Below are 19,731 nucleotides of genomic sequence, written 5' to 3'. Positions count from 1 at the left end.
AAGGGGATTTTGTCACAGTCTGAGGGGATGCCTAGTGGGTTATTTGAGCCTGTTTTGTGAGGAAGGTGAGATGGACGAGTGTCAGGCCTATGATGACGAATGGGAGGAGGAAATGGAGGGCAAAGAATGAAGTTAGTGTCAGGTTATCGACAGAGAACCCGCCTCAGGCTCATTCACACTTAAGGCACGTTTTAAGGCTGTCCTTAGTTGTTGCCTGGTTCTTTGGCCAAATGAATCCCAGTGTATTCCAACCTGCAGCAGTCACAGCTCTGTGCAGAGCCTGTTATCCCTTTTCTACACACGGGGTAGGTCCAATATCCACACATTTTCTGAACACTTTTAGGGATGGTGATTGCACCACTTCCCTGGGCTGCTTGTTCAATACCTGATCACCCTTTCCATAAAGAGATTATTCCTTATATTTAAATTAAACCACTCCTAGTGCAACCAGATGCTGTTTCCTCCCATCCTGTCCTGTTCCCTGGCAGCACAGCCCGACCTCCCTGGCTGTCCCCTCCTGTCAGGGAGTTGTTCAGAGCCAGAGGGTCCCCCTGAGCCTCCTTTTCTCCAGGCTGAGCCCCTTTCCCAGCTCCATTCCCTTCCCTGGACACACCCCAGCCCCTCCATGTCTTTCTCATCTCGAGTGACCCAGAACTGGACACAAGGTTCGAGGTGCAGCAGTGCCAGCACAGGGGACAGTCCCTGCCCTGCTCCTGCTGCCACACTGGGGCTGATACAACCAATGCACAGCCCTTCTCCAGGCCTTGAAAGCTTTCCAGCACTGGGTTTTCTTCCCATTCCTTCTGTTGGCCTGGCAGGAAGGGTACCCCCTGTGGCTGAGGGCTGGCTGTCCTTACCCAGCGAGGACTCGGAGGCTGATGAGGACCTGTTGACGCTGAAGGCCATGTCTGAGTCGCTGTCGTACTGGGAGCCACCAGGAGATCCTGAGGGAGACACCGTCCCTGGGCTGGACTGCACCGTGCCTGGGAACACAGGAGAGAGCTGAGCCCACAGAGGGACCCCCCAAACCTGGCCAAAGCCCTCAGCCTGCTGAGCTGCCCCCACCCCACCTGCACAGCGACTTCAGGGCGAGTCCTGAGTTAATGCTGCCCCTTGGAAACGACACAGGGCGAGATTCTGGATGGGAGCCCAGGGTCTGGACCTTGCTATGCCTTTGTATGATGCCTGTTCAGCTTCAGAGAGGCAAGCACCAGATTATCCAATATTTGCCTTTCCACTTCCCCACGGTCCCACTCTCCCCAGCAGCAGTGGGCTCCAGCTGTGGCTGTCACACTGTCATCTGGGAAAAGCCATTGCTTTGGATGAAGAAAACCTGCTTTACAAAGGCATTAACATCTGCTATTCTGATTGAATCCTTAACAGAAGGAGAGGAAAAAGGCTGGAACTGGTCACCAGCAATGGATCAGAAATGCCAGCTGATCCCTGAGCTGCGGCACGGCTTCAGGAGCAATTACTGCCCATGCTTAAACCAGAGCTGTGCCCATAAAAATCACCATCCTTACCAAGGCAGAAGTTTAACACCTGTGGGCTGGAATAGGGAGTTTATAAAGAATCCCTTCTATAAACAAACCCATTGAAAAACACTGTTTCCCCCACAACTACCCCTGTTTACAAAGAATCCCTTCTAAAAACAAACCTACTGAAAAACGGCTGCCCCCCACAACCATCCCTATTTAGAAAGAATCCCTTCTAAAAACAAACCCACTGAAAAACAGCTGCCCCCCACAGTCATCCCTGCCTTCTTGCCTGTGGCTTGTTTTATCTCTCAAGCCTCATTCTTTCCTGGGGGAATCACAGAGGCTGCACACATCTCTGTGACAGGCACCATGCTTTGTCACTCGTTTGCCAACACAAGTAGCTGCATCCTCCCATCAGTGAGCACTGAGTGCAAACCCAGAGCTCTGCTTCTGGCCCAGGAACCTTCCCCAGCCAGGTGCTCCGTTGGCTGCACTTACCGAGGATTTTGAGCTGGTTGATCACACCGTGGATGGTAAAAAACACCCAGAGGGACTGTGAGGTGTCCACGCACATGAGCATGCCCCGGCTGGCCCCGTTGACCCCGTGGTGCACCTCTCCGTTGGGCAGGACCATGAAGCTGAGGATGTCACCACTGTTGAGCACTGGGAAGGCCCTGTAAACCACCCAGTACTCCTTACGGTCCAGGAGAAAATCCGGATCCGCCGGGAGCTCGTTTGTCCGCAAAGTGCTCGGATCACACGAGGTGATGCCGAACGAGAGGGCCCCGTAGTAGGGCAGCCCCAGGTGTCCAACTTCCACAAAGAGGCTCTCCCCGATGTGCAAAGGCCGGTCAGAAAACACCAAAGTCCTATTGCTCTCCTGCCAGTTGGTGCAGGCCACCATCCTGTCCTGGGAGAAGGTGATGTCGGGGCCGCGGGTGGGGTGGAAGCGCAGGTCGGTGTCCAGGAAGGCCGGGACTCCCTGCGCGTGCTGCCGCCGGCCGGGGCAGCAGGGGATGATGTGGTTGTCAGTCCCAAGCCCTGGCACCCGGCTTAGGTTCAGGTTTGCAATTTTGGCCACCACTTGGTTGTTCTCGAGCTCGTTGTTGTTGAAGTTGGCCGAGTCGTGGTTGCTCTGGGGAAGGCAGGTGCTGAGCCGGGCGGTGCTGAGCCGGGCGGTGGTCATGGTCTCTGCAAACATGCTGTCTGTGAGAGAAACCCAGGCACAGAGGCTTTAGTCAAGAGAAAACCGCCTGCTTTTATGCTTACAGTTGTTATTGCAGCCTACAGACTCCATAAGGGAAAATCAGCCACGGGTCAACCACTAATGAACAGCCCCTGGTGCAAAATCACGCGTGGAGCAGGCAGAGCGGCTGCATCTGGCAGCAGCCAGGAAAAACAAGTGTTCCAAAGTACCTGTGTGATCTGGGAGCTCCCTGCACTGGGAAATGGGGAAAAGCAGTAAACCAGCGTGCTCCTACAGCTTTCTGAGCAGAAGGATCTGATAGCTCTAAAAAAAAAATCTCAATATTTTGTTGTCCCAAGATCTTGTGCAAGACAGGTGCACAAGTGAGGAACTCAAGGATGAATGGATATTCTTTTCACACTCCTTGTCATTGCCTTACACAGGTGTGTCCCAGAGAGGTCATTTCAAGCCTCATATCTCAGGGGTGTTCACAGCCCTGCAGAGGTTTTGAATGGAGAACTTGTCACAAAAGCTACTTCCTGCAGGTGTTAGAAAGCTTTTACAGCAGAAGGTTGTTTTCCCTTTTCACAGCAAAGGGAAAGTCAGGATGTTGATCCTTAATTAATTTCCCAGGTTTCCACTTGAGCCAGGCCAGGCTTGGGGGTGATGTAAAGGTGTGGGAAAGTTTGGGAGTGTTCTCTCTTCTACCTCTAACCCTGCTGGGGCAGCCTGGACACTTCAGTCTGGAAGGTTTCATGCACTGAGCAAAGTCAGAGGATGTGGAATTTAAGAGTCTGTGTGATTTACTCCTGGTCTTCACAGAGATGGAGAGGGGTAAAGCAGCCCAGCATCAACACTGCCTTCTACTTGGAGGACAGAACCCCCAGGCTTTTGGCAAAAAAAGGAAAAACACCCAAATCCACCCAGCAGCTGCAAAGCAGAACCTGCCTCACTCAGAAGCCCAGGAAGGAGAGGCCACTGGGGTGGGCTGATGGCTGGAGCAGCTCCTTCTCAGCCAGCACAGCTTGTGTGGCAAGAAATGGTCCCACAGAGGGGTCAGACACATCCAAACTTCATGATGGATGTCCCATCCCTGGAAGTGCTCAAGGTCAGGTTGGACAGGGCTTGAAACAGCCTGGGATAGTGGAAGATGTCCCTGCCCATGGTAAGGGGTTGGAATGAGATGATCTCCAAAATCCCTTGCAGCCCAAACCATTCTGTGATTCATGATCCTGAAAGACACATTTTATGCCTCAGAACTGGATTTCACAATTTTCTCAATTCACAATATTTTGTGAGGATGAGGCAGAGACAAGCAGATCCTCAAGCAAGGAATTCAGGTCCCCTGGTGCCCCAGGTGGCTGAGCATGGCCCTGATTCCTGGGGCAGTGTGGGGGGTTTGCTATTTTAATAAAGAAAACCTCCCAGCAGAGTACAGGTGCTCTCAGCCTGAGTCTTTCACTGGGAACTCTTGGATGCTGCAGGCAGGACTTAGGTGGGGAGCAGAAAGAAGCTGCATTTTATTTTTCAAACTCCAATTTAATGAGGAGAAAGGAGAGCTCTGGTGAAGCAGCTGCTGCCTTGGCCAATACAGCAAACATTCCTTCTCCTCTGTGATGAGCACCAGAGGCTGGAGTGTGTCACAACTGCAATTACAGGACCAGCTGCTGGTGAGGTTTAATTACACATTGGAGGCACAGCAGACAGGGGAAAGCGTTGTTTATGTGTGGCCTTCTCGCCTGTAAAATAATTGGCACTGTTCAGAAGGATGTGTGATTGAGCTGCCTGCCCTCTGGACTCACCATTCCACAGCTCATCCCTGGTGTCAGCTCCATGCCAGGCTGGCAGCACCATCCCCTGGGGCAGGTGCAGCTGCCTTGGGCTGTTAAAGCTCCATCAGCTCCAAGGAGCCTCTGGCAAAGGGGAACTCTCTTGGATTTTTAAAGTGTTCCCTGTGGTGCAGCCCAGTTCAAACACTCCATCTAACGCTGAATTAATTAGAAATTTCAATGCTGTAAAAGCCTCAAAAGGAAAATCATTCCATGGCCATCAGCTGGGCTTGCTAATGGGAACAGATTCATCCCATCTTGCAGCCCTCCCTAAGGAAGAGGCTGTAAACCAGCCAGACTCCAGCTGATTCCAGGGCTCTGAGTGATGTCCCTGTGCCAGGGAAGGGTCACAGTGCCAACACAGCCCCTCAAACTGCCAGCCTGGGTGGGACCACGGCCAAGAGCAGAGACAGGGGCTGGGGAAGGGCTCCAGGAGACTCTTGGGCAATTACTCATAGTTTTCCAATGGACTGGCAGTAACTGATAGCTGGGAAAGAACAGACTAAGTCACAACTGGTCCTTTTTGTCTCCTCAATCCTTGGGACCTTGCTCCATGTTTTTTCATGCCAAAGCAGCACATCCAGCTCAGCAGCACATCCTTGCTCCATGTTTTTCCATGCCAAAGCAGCACATCCAGCTCAGGGAAAGCTGAGAAGAATTACAGGTAAGGATTTCCATTTATCCCTTCACATAATGTGCAGCCTTAGGACTTTTCATCCCTGCCATCTCTGGAATATATTGCTACTGCTGGCAGAGGAAAAATGATTAATTGGCGGTACAAAACCAACAGCAAATTAATTTTCTTAAGTGTCCCATAGAAACACTCACACAGATCATGCATCAGAAAGAGCAAGCAGAAGAGCAGCCCAGAGGCCACAAAGACACACTCACCTAGAATTTGCACTTCGTGGGTAATTCCATAGACGTCTATGAGCGCCCAAAGAGGCCCGGAAACTTTAATACCACAGTGAAACAAGATGGGCTCCTCGTCGTTAATACTGTAGAAGACTCTGCCGTGCCGGTCCACCCAGAAGGCCAAGATATTGTCCCTGACCGCAAACCTCTCGGGCAGAGCCTTGGCCCAGTAGCCGGGCCGGGTGACGAGGTCGGGGCAGGCGTACTTTGGTATCTCCTCGGAGCTCATCTGCGAGGGGTCGTGGATGGTGAAGCCGAAGCGCAGCGCCCCGCTCCAGCCGTGGTGCACGGCCACCAGCTTGAGGCGCACCTTCTCGTAGAGGTGGATGGGCCGGTTGGTGAAGGTGACGCCGTTGCAGAAGCTGTTCCTGCGCGTGGCGCGGCGCGAGTGCGCGTCCAGCCGCACGTTCTTGCCCTTGGCCTGCGAGTGGAAGCGCGGCGGCTCCGCCAGCGCCAGCACCGAGCGCCGCTCATGGCTGCTGCTGTTGGGCAGGCTGTAGTAGGGACGGCTGGACACCGAGCGCGCCTGGTGGCTCGTGTCTGCAAAGGGACAAAGGACAGATGTCAGCAAGGATTGGTTCAGCTGGGTGGGGTTTGCAGCGCTCTGGCAAGAGATGGAGTGTCACGGGATCTGACAGAATTCACGGAATTCACAGAACCTCTCAGAATCACAGAATCCGAACCTCAGAGAATCTCACAGAATCACACAGAATCACACCAAATTCACAGAACCAGAATCTCACACAGAATCACATAGAATGACCAGGTTGGAAGAGACCTTCAAGATCATCCAGTCCAACCCATCCCCAACACCTCAACCAAACCCTGGCACCCAGTGCCACATCCAGGCTTTGTTAAACACACCCAGGGATGGGGACTCCCCCACCGCCCTGGGCAGCCATTCCAGAACTTTATCACCCTTTCTGTAAAAAAATTTTTCCTAATATCCAACCTATATTTCCCTTGGTGCAGCTTGAGGCTGTGTCCTTTGTTTCTGTCAGTTCCTGGAGAAAGAGACCAACCCCATCTGACCACAGGCACCTTTCAGAGAGTTGTAGGGAGTGATAACATCACCTCTGAGTCTACTTTTCTCCAAACAAAACACTCCCAGCTCCCTCAGTCATTCCTTATAGTGCTTGTGTTCCAAGCCCCTCAATATTTCACCTTCACACAGCATGCTTAGCCACAATCTGCTCTTTGCTGTCCCAGTTTGGCCCTCAGCTTTCTGCAAAAATGTGTCAAGCAAGGTTAGGCAGCTTCCCTGCAAAGCTGGAGAGGAAGGAACGTCCTTTGTTCCCATCAGATGCTTCCTATTGCCCTCAGAAAAGCCCAACATCTGCAGCTCCGAGTTTCCTCCTTGCAGAGCACGTGCTGTTCAACTCACATGGTGGCCAGAGACACGAGCTCTGAGGTTTGTGGCTGCTAAAAATCACAGATGCTCAAGGTCAGCATGGGTTTTAGGAGATTTTTGTGGGACGTGCAGCCACCAGCTCCTGGGTGCCCTGATTTTGTAATGATGAACAGGAACTTTTGACCAGCACAAATACTCCAAGACATTCAGCAGCTGGAGCACCTCTGCAACACCAGACTGTTCCTCCTAAACCTTCAACCCAGCCCCTGGCTCAGATATCAGATGCAACTGGCACATCCAGGAACATTTCATCCTTGCCTTTACCCAGAAGCTCCCATTTGAGCTCAAAGCACTTTATAACTGATGATTGTTTTCAGCTTCACAGCACCGCAGATGGCACAGAAATCCTGCCATCCTCCTTTTACAGATGGGAGAAGGAGAATTAATGGGTGAGATCTTGCAGCATTTAAAGTCAACAGCAATTCTGAGACTGACTTCAAGAAAAGCAGATTTGGGACCTAAAGTGAGCTTCACACAGCCATGAAGCAGAAATGAAAAATAGCTCAAGTTTGAATCTTAAACCTTAGCTAGAAGCTCCCTGAGGTGGAGACAATGTCTTGTGCATATCCCTGAGCACATGGGGACTTGCTCCAGGTCCTGGGCTCCCACCACCACCATGGTGTTCTAGAAAATTTGGTCTCCCCATTCCCCACCCACTCCACCTCTCCTCCTGTCTCTGCACCTGGCTTTGTAGATGTTTAAAGCAAAAATGGAACACATCCTGAATGCCCAAAGCCATCCTGTTAAATATAAAACCCCATCACATGCTCACAATTATTCTGAACACTTTTTGCCATGCTTGAAGCTTTAGCAGCCACCTGCCCAGTCCTTCCTTCAGGCTGCTCCCTCCCTGTGTGCAGCCCCAGGCTTTGCTTCGTGACAAGGGAAGGATTTTCTGTCTGTTGGAAAAAACCCACCAGAAGATCCTGAGAGCTCAGCTGCGTGACCTGGCAGGAGGGCTGCAGTGGTGGCAGCTTTGTTTTGGAGGCAAAACCAGAGCAGACAGGGCAGTGAGAGGCTGGAACCTGCACTAAGGCACTGAGCAAAGAGAAGAGAGGTTGCAGCAAGATCTGAGCACAGGATTAGCCCTTGAAATCAGGCACCTGGAACAGGAGTCAAAAGGCTATGAAGGCAAAAAAGCTCCTGTTTGCAGTAAGATATAAATAACAATCAATAGGTGTTTTGTCTCTTGGTTTGTCCTGCACGTGACAGTCGCTGTGCAATGGTTAATCCTGTCAAACAGCAGTGGAAATTAATACATCCTTGCTGTCAGCCAGTGAGGGGAGGGTGCCAGTTCCATGCTAGGGCTGTGAAATGAGCCCTGGAGCAGATGGGGAAGGGAAAATCCTCCCCAGGTGCTCAATCCCCCTGCCCAGCACAGCACCTCAGCCCCAGCAGCACAGCAGGGTTCCCCAGAAAGGGACATTTCTTTCTGTATTTCCAGGAGAAATCTCATTCCTTGCCTGCTGAAGAGCTGAAATGCAGCAATGGCTGCTCCCAGCACAGCCCACCCGTGCTCATGTGGGTGCTGCTCCATGTGTGTGTGCCTGTCAGCACTCCTGACAACAGAGCTGCTGCCAAGGGAGCGGGGTCTGGGGGCTCCAGGCAGGGACCCAGCCAGCACAGGGCAGGGTGGAGCCTCTCCTGGCCTTGACCCCCATCACAGCACCCCATTTTCCATGAGCATTCACACAGCCTTTGTGCCCTTCAGGTGGGACCTGGGTCCAGCAGGGCTGGGATGGATCCCAAGGGGCTCCTGAGGGATGGGGTGGGCTCTGTGCCACCTCACACCCTGCCTGGCTGTGCAGAGAAACCCTCATTTTGACAACCCCCCTGCTGGTGCAAGTGCCATGGCCTCAACACCCCACATTGGCCAGCAGGAGGAAGGAGGGAAGACGGGTTTTGTTCTCCTCTCTGCTACCCCCAAATTCCCCTTTCCCAATCCCACTGCAGCACCAGCCTTCCTCCCACAGCCCCCTGATGGAGAAGAGGCTCCTGCCAGGGATGTGATGCCCTGGCAGTGCTCCCAGGCAGGTTCTTCTCCTGCCCCTTCCAGAGGGCACAGAGGACCAAGGTGGCAGCGCCAGTGCCACCACACGAGTGACAGAACAGCGAGGACACTGGCACCCACTTCAAACACAGCTTTGGGTCCACCCTACCAGAGGGGGATTCGGGGTCAGGATTTGGCACTTTTTGTTTTGTTTGTTTTGTTTTTAAAGAACAGGAAAGCATATTGTGGCTAAACAATAGGAAACGCTGGGACGGAAATGAAGGGATAATTTATTTATAACGCTGTCCCCCCTTCACATGAACACCTGCCTGTGGAATAAAGCCTGCCACCACCCGAGGCAGGCAGGCAGAGCTTTCCCAGTGAAACACTTCTGGGGCTGAGCTGGGCCATGTGCTTTACTCATTAGGTGCTGATGGGGACTCCAAGCCCAACAGGATGTTTGTGCCTTTCAATTGCCCTAATTTGCAGCTCGGCTTCCACACTTTGGCTCGGTTTATTCCCTCTGCTATCGCTCCAGAGCCTCTCCTCTCCCGGCTGTGCATTCCCACCCTAAAATGGGATGACACAGCCAAGCTCGTGGCACAAGTGCCACCCTGCCCAGGGTGCCTGACAGGCACTGAAGAGCTACGCCAACTCTTTTCTTTAAGCTGTGAGATTCCTACAACTCTTGGGAGCAAGTAATTTCTTCTCTTTCTGCCTCACTTCCCTGTCTAAAAGAGAGTAACACCATTCCTCCACCTCATAGACAGCTAAAAGGATGGAAAAAATGTAAAATTCTCAAACACTTCAACCCCTGAGCCCTGAGAGCCTGGCTGCATCACCACAGGGGACACAAACCCACTGAGGGATGCCTTGAGCTTCCATCCTTCTTTTTATTCCAGTTCTCCATTTTTCATCCCCACTCTCACCAGTTTCAAACATGACACTCACAGCACATCCCTCAAACATAAAAGGCAGGAAAATGGAAGGAAAAGCTGAAGTGAAGGGTGAGGAATGGTCTGAGGCTCCTCACTGAAGGATAAACCCTTTTGGCAAGGCAGCATTTCCATCCATATCCTTGCGGTGTCAGATGACACTGAGGCAGATTTGGGTTCTGGGGGCCCGTGCTCTCATCTGAAGCTTCACCTGCTTTCCAAAAGGCCAGCACACTCATTCCAGAGGTTATGCTGACCTTTGGAGAGGTATTTTAACAGATATGCACTTTGCATTTCAAAAAGGTACAGCAGGCAGACCCTGGACAAATTCCACATATTTATCATGGTTCCAGTTCTAAAAATAAACATTTTTTTTCACCCATTTGTTTGCAGTGGCACTGTTATCCCACTGACAGCAGCAGACAGAATTCAGCTCCAGAGCCCTGTCTGAGGCTGCTGCTCTGCCTGGGGCGTGGGATGGAGGAGGCTGCTCAGCTGGGGAGTGACCTCGAGCCAGATCCATCCTGCCTTCACTTGCCCTGACAAGCCAGGCAGGAATGATACCCCTAAAATGGGGGAGAAGGGAATAATGCTGAAGGAGAGCAGAGCTACAGCGAGAGCAGCCTGACAGGAGGAGGAGGAGGAGGAGGAGGAGAGCGCTGCGTCCTCGTGCGTCACCAGTAAATCCATGGTCTGCACCAGAGACATTCCCCAGCTCCCACAGCCTGCTCCTGAGGGCCTTTCCCAAGTAAACCCATGACAAAAGACCCACAGGAGCCCAAGGAGCAGTTTGGTGCCAAACAGGGCTGTGCAGTGGACACAGAGAGGGAAAATTACTGGGACCATCCAGAGCTGGCAGCAGACATGGCTTATGCTGAGGGAGCATGGTGTGCCCTTGGTCAGAGAAAGGCTGGGAGCTTCAGAGAAAGGCTGAAGGGTTCAGAGAAAGGCTGAAAGGTTCAGAGGAGAGGCTGAAAATCTCCTGAGAGGCAGCAGCATGCAGCCTGAAATCCATCTCTGGAGCCTTGTGCCCTGTGAAAGGGAATCCACCAAACACCCACGGCTTATCTTTATGGGCTCTGCTTTATCTACAGCTCTGAACCTCCTCCTATCCCAGCAGATACTCAGGTGGTTGCTGCTGCTGCTGCACATTGAACAGGGTGTCTGCAGACAGGGGCAGGTGGAGTTTGCTTTGTGACAGGAAAACCACAAGAGGTGGGGACACCAAGGGTGAGTTCACGGCGTGACAGCGAACGATGGGAACAATCCCAGCCAATCCCAGTGTGCTCCAGTCAAAGCACATCTCAAAGTCCTCACCCACTGGTGCCTTGAGAAGGCTGAGCTAGAGCAGAGACCAGACAGAGCTACAGAATAAAGCAGGGATTTATTCACAGGATCTCCTCCATGGATGCACCTTGGGCAGCACAAGAGCCCAGCCAGGGCTGCACCCAGGATGAACCAAAATGGCCCCAAAATGCACGGCCGGGCACGGGCTCTGTCCCTGGGATCAGCTCTGCTCCATTTGCACCTTGCAGTTCATTGTCCCATTGCAGCTTTAGCCCTGCAGTCCCACCCTGCTTGTTTTTCTCTCTCCAGCCCACGGGGTTTGTGCTCCTGGGCTGAGATTTGGGTCATTTGTCCTTGGTGCCCAGCTGGAGCAGGAATTGTTTTGTCTCCCTGCTCTGTGATCAGAGCTCACCAACCCCTGATGTGAAGCTCAGAACTACACACTAAAGCAGCACAGAATGTGAAAAACAGAAAAGCCAAACCTGAGGCATGAGCACAGCATCTGCACTGCTGGAGCCACTGGGAGGCTGGAGGAGGCAGGGGAGGCTGTTACTGCACATACCAAACATCCCCAGCAGCACCAAACAGGATTCTGCTCCGACACGATCTTATCTTCTGAGGACAAGAGATACAAATCTGCTCACATAAAAATTTAGTGAGCTGTCTAGACATTTCTTTCTTTTTTTTTTTTTAATACAGAGAATGTGTCAGGGAGCTCTGTGGGAAGCACTGGGGTGGCCTATTCCACGCTCAGCGGTGTGGATTTGAAAAGCTGGGCTACCAAATCCAACAAAAAAAATCTGCCTCATTTCTGAATATCCTGCTGGCTCAAACACTGGAAAATTCAATTAATAAACTCCCCTGTGCAAATTCTTATGGTTTGCACGACCAGTCTGGAGGCCTGTTCTGATGTAATGTCTTCTAACCTGAAAGAAACTTCCAGAGATTTCAGAAAAGGTTCATTTGCAAGAGAGTGACACAGAAATTGAGGTGTTAAGGGGACACTGAAGAGCCTGTGACGAATTACAGGAAATGTGAAAATTTTGAAGAAAGGCTTGTGAAGGAGGGGAAGAGAAAAGACAGACAAAAGTCACTTTTTCATTAAAAGAAGCTGTGTTGTGGCACTGAGGTAACTCTCAATGCACATATCTCATGGACATACATCATTTCTCATTGCAGAACAGTTCAGAAAAATCCCTGGCAGAGAACAGGGATTGACTTTAGCTCACAAAATCAAGTTGTGCTTGTCTCCACAAGAAAACCCTCTAATGCTTCAAATCAAACATTTTAGGGAGGATTTTTTTTTTAAATACTAAAATCAATGGTTTTTTTTACAGGCAGAAGGTAATGACATATTCATTCTGGACTTCTAGATGTAGCTCCATGAAAACAAAGAGGCATTTGCCAATAGCCTTAGTCAAAATCCTTTAGCTCTGATCCTTTTTCTCAAACCAGCAAAGGCAACTCCAGCAGGACCTTGCAGTAATTCCCAGCTTGTTCCACCTCCTGTCTCTCCCTGTATTTTCCAGGCTGCTCCACCTCATGTGTGTCCTCAGAGCTCCTCCATTGCTGCTCCTTTCAACTTAAACACTTTTCTTGCAGTAAGAAGCTCACACCAAACTCAGCCACATCCCATAAAAAAATGGGTAGCCTGAAAAGAAAGCCAAGACCAAGCCTTAACTCTCCCAAAATCTCCCAAAATCTCCTCACGGCAGCAGAATTGAAACCAGAAGATGGGGAAGTGCAGCTGAAACTCTGACATGTCCCTCCCAGGAACCACCAGCTGGCTCAGGGCAGAAAATAAACCATGACAGAATCTCTGCTCCAAGGATGGAAAGTGCTGATGGCAAATCCTCCACAACCTAGAAGAGCCCCAGAAGCTGAGGAGAGCCTGGCAGGAATATTCTATTCTCATATATATATATATATATATATATATATATATATATATATATATATATATATATATATATATATATATATATATATATAATGTATATAGTATAATATATCATTATATTTGTTAGATGTATTTAATATATTATTATATATTAAATACTTTAATATATTAATGAATTATTATTAAATGATATAATATTATTCTATTATATAAGATTATATTTATTATATGAATTAATATAATCTAATATGATGTAATGTAATGTAAGAATTATATATAAAATTATATAAATTTAGAATTATATATGTGATATAATGTAATATCTATATATAATGTAATGTAGTGTAATATAATGTAATAATATAATATCATATCATATTGTATAATGAATATATATATATATATATATATATATATATATATATATAAAATATCATATTCTTCTCCTTGGCTCTGCTTTTGGTGGTAGAAGAAATCAAATATGCCACAAGCAAAGCCAGTGCATTACTTGGATGGAGAAGCATTTCCAGAGCAAAGTGAGGAGCCCTGAGCTAAACCAATACTGATGGATCAGGCTGTAAAAGCAAGGGATGGTCCCCAAAAATAAAACTCCTGCTGGGTCTGCAAGGATGGGAACATCCACCCACCCACACTCACCTCTGCCTCTCTCCTGTTGTGCCTCTCTCTGGGCACGCAGGAATTTTGCTGCAAAGTTGGCCCCATCTTTATTACAGGCTTTTAGTCCTCCTGCATATAAATAGCACTCAGTATACACAGAAGCCAGCGATTAAGCACTGGAAAAAAAAAAATCTCCTCTTCCCTGTATTATTAGGGAATCTGGGTCAATGAGTCTGCAACTGGAGTAAGGAATTCTTAGAGCTGGTTAATGAGAGACAGAGCGGGCGGGATGGAGGAAAGGCAGAGTTCGTGCCATAATCCTGCTTAAGCCCTGCAGTGCCAGCGATGAAAGCAGCTGTGTGATGGATGAGGAGCCCTGGAAAGGGCACAGCTCCTCCTGGGCTGCTCCAGGGCTCGACACCCAGCTCTGGCTCGTGTGGCTCCCAAAGCCACACAGCACCCAGACATGGCAGGGCTTTGGGACCCATCCTGCAAAACTCGCTGGAACTTTTGGCTACTGGCTCAAGATAAAAACATCCTGTCAGAAATGATCAGTCAGCCGCTCTCACTGCAGCTCTGAGTGGGGATTTTTGGGCTGTGCTCTCACTAATCAGCTGCATGTGTGGCACACACGAGTTCCTACACCAGCAAAGCAAACCCCTGGCCCTGACTTGATGTATTATGGGTCTGCAGAATTGTTACCTTCTTTAGAAAGTGGAGCTTAGCTCAGGGAGAGCAGAGGTCTGCTCAGCTCACTTTATCTTCTCTGAGTCCATCACAGAGTTTTGGGAGGTGACCAAAAGCAGGGAGCAGCGAGCAGCTGACAGTTCTTAAAGCAACTCCACAAATGATTTCTGAGGAATGCTAGGTTGGAAATGATCATCCCTAGGTTGGAAGACTGAATATTTTCCAAATCTAAATGCTTGGTGATTGTCAGTCGGGGATTAAAACATTTATTTCTGTGATTTATTGGTTTTGTTGTTTTCTAGAAACAGGCAATGTGCATCAGAAAGCAAAGAGAGCATTAAAATATGCAACACTTGAGGCTGGAAAGACTGGTCTGGGAGAAGTGATCACAGCTGGAGACCGCAGGATGGGAAGAGAGGAGCAGAGATGTGAACAAAACCCTCTTGTTCTCTGGGGTGGCTGGGCTCTGCTTAGATTTACTAATTTCATACAGAAATAATTTACTAATTTCATAGGTCCAAGGTGAGAGTACAGACCCAGCCTAAGAGCAACCCAAGGGACCCCAAAAAGCTCCTGTGTCAGGGAGTGCTGCTCAAGGCCACGCCATGACTCTCTCTGAGACCCATCCTGCCCCTGGCTGGTCCCTCTGCACAGCAAAGACCACAGAATATTCCTCACAGATCAAAAACCTGCCTTGGTCTCCTTGCCCCCAGTTCCTCCCCATTCATTTCTCACTTCCAAGACAACTCCTGCCCCACAGAGAACAAAACCAGCTCAGGTTTTCAGGGCAACACATTGGTCCAAAAGCTTCATTCTGATGCTCTCCTACTCCAGTCAGGACTGGGATTTGTTGAGGAGTTACAAGACCTTGTGCCTGCCATAATCACTGACATTGAAATGGTCCATGCCCTCAGGCTCCTCCTGCTGCCAGAGCAGCACGGAAGGACCATTAATGCAAATAAAGTCCCTGTTTCCATTGAGCCTTTTCTCCTGGCCAGCTGCACCAAGTCATCTGCTCCAGGGATTTATAAATAGTGACCATGTCATTCCAATGTTAATGGCCGTTAATGAAATTGAAGGATGGCATGCATTCATTCCCTTTGAACATCCTCGGAGCTGCAGTCCCACTCCATGCCATGGTTTCAATGCAGCGCTCATGGAAAGAGCCCTGGGACTCAGCACATCCTTCCCACAGCCCATCCATGTGTTCCTCTGCACAGGAACACAAAGAGGGAAATCATTTTGTTGTCTCCCTGATGCAGGAAACCCACCCATCCCCTACAGACAGGCACTGCACCACGAGGGCAGCTTGTGACACAGGGAAAATTAAAAAAAAAAAAAAAAAAATATATTTAAGAGCGATAGTGGCAATTGAGCTTCACTTTCCATGCATTGTTCTCTGAAAATCCCCTAAAAGCTGTGTTTACCTTATCTCCATCCCTCTGGGTTTGGGCTGTACACAACCCACAGCCCTCCCCACCTCCCCAAAGCATGTTTGGAGCAAGGCCAGGCCATGAGCTGCGCTGGCATAACTCAGGTGGGTGTGTGAGGCTCCAGCCAGGAGCTGCGATTTCCACACTCCCTGAAAACACCAAAATCTCCCCCCTGAGCACAGCAATCCTCCAGGGCTGGGGAGGAAGAAAAGCTGCAGGTGATGATGAGCACCTGGGCTGGTGAAGGTGTCCCCTTCATGGCAGGGGTTGGAATGAGGTTATCTTTAGGTCTCTTCCAAACCAAACCATTCTGGGATTCTGTGAAGGGTGAGATCAGCACCTGGAGAGATGCTGCAGGTGCAGGAAGGAGAGCCTGGCCATTCATTCCACCTTCAACTTTTCCATTAAAAAACTCTCAAGATAAAAGGTACAAATCTGCTCTTTTTCTTTGCTTCCTCACTTTTACAGAAATTTCTCTTGTCTTTATCTCTCTTCACAGTGCTTCTAAGAGTCCCTTTTGCTTTTCTCCTCCTAATTACAACTTCTCTACACTCCAAAGAATTCACTTGAAAAGAAAAAAAACAGTGGAGCTATTCCAGTCCAAACAGGGATGGATAACCAGAGAGCCATCAGATTTAACAGTGCCACCCAGAGAGGGCTTCAGATCTGCCCTAAGAGCCAAAAACCCCAGGAAAAGGGGGCAAAAGGCCTCTAAGAAGGTGTTCTTCCCAGCAAATCCCTCTTCCAGCATTTTCTAACTGTGTCCACAGCTCCTTTTCTATTTACACACAATTTAAACAGTGATCTGGCAGCAGGAGGGGAGAATACTTGGGGAGGAATGCATGGCTGAGGAAGCTAAATAAAGCAGTGGCCAGCTCCTCAATCATCCTATATTTTATATATACAAAGGCTGTGATCCCACTAAGCTTTTCCAAAACAATATGTAAAGAATCCAAAACAGGGCAAAACAAGGGTAATAACTGGTTATAATTAAACCAGGGGCACAGCAGAGCTCTGCTCCTCTGCCAGGCTGGTTCCCTGGGACAGTGGCACTGGTGGCACTGGGAGCTCTCTGGGGCTGTACTGGTGGGCTGCTGCCTCAAGCCAGCCCTGTCCCAGCAGGGAGATTTCAAGGAAATTCCATCTGGCCAAACACAGAATCACAGAATCACAGAATTTTCAAGACTGGAAGAGACCTATAAGATCATCTAGTCCAGCCGATGTTCTAACTGTTCAGCTAGATCATGGCAGCAAGTGCCACATCCAGTCTTTTTTTAAATTCTTCAAGGGATGATGCCTCTACCACCTCACTGGGTAAATGATTCCAGTTTCTGACCACTCTTTCTGTGAAGTATTTCCTTCTTACTTCTAACTTACATCTAGCTTGACGCAACTTGAGACTGTGTCCTCTTGTTCTATCCGTTGTCGCCCGGAGAAAAAAAACTCTCTTTTTGTGATGACCTCACTCAACTCGTGCACAGTCCAACCTGCACAATAACATCACATTTTTTGTTGGCTGTTTTAGTAAATATTCAGACAAACAAGCTGGGGCTTTTTTTTTTTTCTAAATACTTCAGAAACAAATTTAAAAAAAAATATTTAAAGGGAAAAAGAAAAAAGCAAGGAAAAAAAAAAGAGTAGCATTCTGGTCCAGAAACACAGGAAAACATCCCACTAAAAAAAGATGCATCCCTCTTTTCCTTAGCTGAGGTTTTTAAAAATGCAGATTTCTCTGCTAAGCTGTGAAGGCAATCTGAGAGGCAGGTGGTTGTGCAACACTTGGCTGCTGCATGGCTCAGCTCTGAGATCCTTTTCCATGATATTTGCAGGAATTAATAAGAGGAAACAAGACCCACTTCAAGACATTAAACTGTCCAAACAAAAAAAATAAATAAATACAGTCATACCATTACTGGACACACCACGACCTCAGCCCCCTTCCTTCATCTCAAATGTCTTCAATTATTTCAACACAAGAAGGATTTCAGCAAGAGAGGTTTATTTTTAAGCCTCTGTGTCAACCTTAATTCCAGTGGGGTTTGAACCCAGCACACCTAAATCAACATCAGCATTTTTCTCCCTTTATTCTTTCTGTCTTTGTGGTATCACAGCCAAAACATGATAGAGGCAGGTGAACCAAAAACAATCTGAAGATGAGACACAATTCCTTGCATTATTGAAAAGCCAGAAATTATGAAAACGATTTTTTTTCGCTCCCTGCCCCAGAGGAAAGAATCCTTGGGGTGAAGGTGTGAATTATAGAGCAAACAGCACTGCAATGGCCAGGTCCAGGCAGTACCAAGCCCTAATTTACACCCTGTTTTCTCACTTTTTTAATGTGGAGTTTGGGCTGTTGTTCAGCAGAACTCCTTTGGTCAATACCTTCCAAACAGTTCACCGCAGAGCTGCCAGTTGTTGTTATTGTTACAGCTGTATTTTGGGTTTTTTTGTATTTTTCATTGGTCAGTTCTACCTCTAAACCCCAGTGCACAGTCCAGCAGCACTCCTTGGTAACTGTGGAATTGGGAATATTAGAAATCCCACATGAAACAAAAAAACAGCTGCTAAACCCTCCCATTTCCACCCAGATGTCTCTTGTTGCAATTAACAGAATCAAACTAATTCAGAGCCATTCACTGCCCTTGTTTGGACTCACTTGGAAAAATACACCTATAAATCACATCTGAAAAGCTGCAAAGAGAGAAGGAATTTGTTCCTCTTTGGGCAGTTCTTTTTGTTCCTTTTTTTGGTAGAACAAACTTTTACTACCAAACACAAAGCGCACAATTATGTGTTGACAGCTCACAGCCTCTGTGGTTCTGGCCACAATAAAACACAACTCCACACTGTCCCTCCAGTTCTTCGAAATTCAGGACACCCAGAAGCTCCCATTTGCATCATCTTGCTGGGAATCTGAGCTGGAAAAGGGATTTCAAATGTCCAGGGAGCCTGAAGTTACCAAAACAGAGCCACAGCAGGGATTTCCCTGGTCCCAAATCCATCAGACACTGAAATGCAGGAATATGGGCACAGAAAGGGGAAATGGGGACATAAAGGGGAAATGAAGGAATGGGCACAGAAAAGGGAAATGAAGAAATGGGGACAGAAAGGGGAAATGCAGGAATATGGGCACAGAAAGGGGAAATACAGGAATGAGGACAGAAAAGGGAAATGCAGGAATATGGGCACAGAAAGGGAAAACGAAGGAATGGGGACAGAAAGGGGAAATGCAGGAATGAGCACAGAAAGGGGAAATGGAGAAATTGGGACAGAAAGGGGAAATGCAGGAATATGGGCACAGAAAAGGGAAATGGAGAAATTGGGACAGAAAGGGGAAATGCAGGAATGAGCACAGAAAGAGGAAATGGAGAAATTGGGACAGAAAGGGGAAATGGAGAAATTGGGACAGAAAGGGGAAATGCAGGAATATGGGCACAGAAAGGGGAAATGAAGGAATAGGGGCACAGAAAGGGAAATGCAGGAATGGGGACAGAAAGGGGAAATGAAAGAATATGGGAATATGGAATATGCACAGAAATATCCTCAGCACTGCCCTACCCAACATTTCAAGGAAAGCAGGACTGCTCCACATGTCCAAGATCAGGAGGCAGGGGGAAAGCATGGTCACAATCCATGGGCACACAGGGAAAGCTTCTCCCTCCTCCTGGGGCTTGGCCACACCATTAATCTCATCTCCAAGGAAAATCTGAGCCAGTGGTTGAGAGCTGCTTGACATGGTTTGGAGAGGATTCCTCCAGCCTGCCCATAGACTCTGGTATTTACAGGAGGGCAGTTAATTTCCACGGGGCTGTAAACATTGACTAAATAGGAATGCATACAAAAAGAGGCCTTGAAAAGAGTTTGGTTTCAAATGAGAAGTGGTGTTGACCTCTCAGGGAGGAATGTCCCTCTGCCCTCTGCTTGCAGATGGTCAGCTGAGTGCTCCACGAGGGTGGGAGAAACCAGGAGCTCGCCCAGGGAGCCAGGAAGGAAATTCTTATCTTTGTTTTGCTTCTCAAAGTAGCTTTTAATATTTCTAAGAGCAAGAGGCATTTTGAAAGA

The 19,731-nt window shown here is 48.7% G+C and overlaps 1 protein-coding gene across 1 annotated transcript in view; it reads right to left on the bottom strand.

The window, feature by feature from the left end:
* Positions 1–19,731, bottom strand: part of NEURL1B (neuralized E3 ubiquitin protein ligase 1B) — a 34,153-nt gene that overhangs the window by 3,543 nt on the left and 10,879 nt on the right. The window contains exons 2-4 of the mRNA XM_058815321.1: positions 5,385–5,948; positions 1,977–2,684; positions 858–983 (exon numbers count right to left, since the gene is read on the bottom strand). Of these exons, the coding sequence (XP_058671304.1) occupies positions 858–983; positions 1,977–2,684; positions 5,385–5,948 (1,398 nt within the window). The remainder of the gene's footprint in view (positions 1–857; positions 984–1,976; positions 2,685–5,384; positions 5,949–19,731) is intronic.

Source organism: Ammospiza caudacuta, chromosome 16, assembly GCF_027887145.1.
Source record: "Ammospiza caudacuta isolate bAmmCau1 chromosome 16, bAmmCau1.pri, whole genome shotgun sequence".
Taxonomy (NCBI): domain Eukaryota; kingdom Metazoa; phylum Chordata; class Aves; order Passeriformes; family Passerellidae; genus Ammospiza; species Ammospiza caudacuta.
This window is presented reverse-complemented; position numbering and strand designations above follow the sequence as displayed.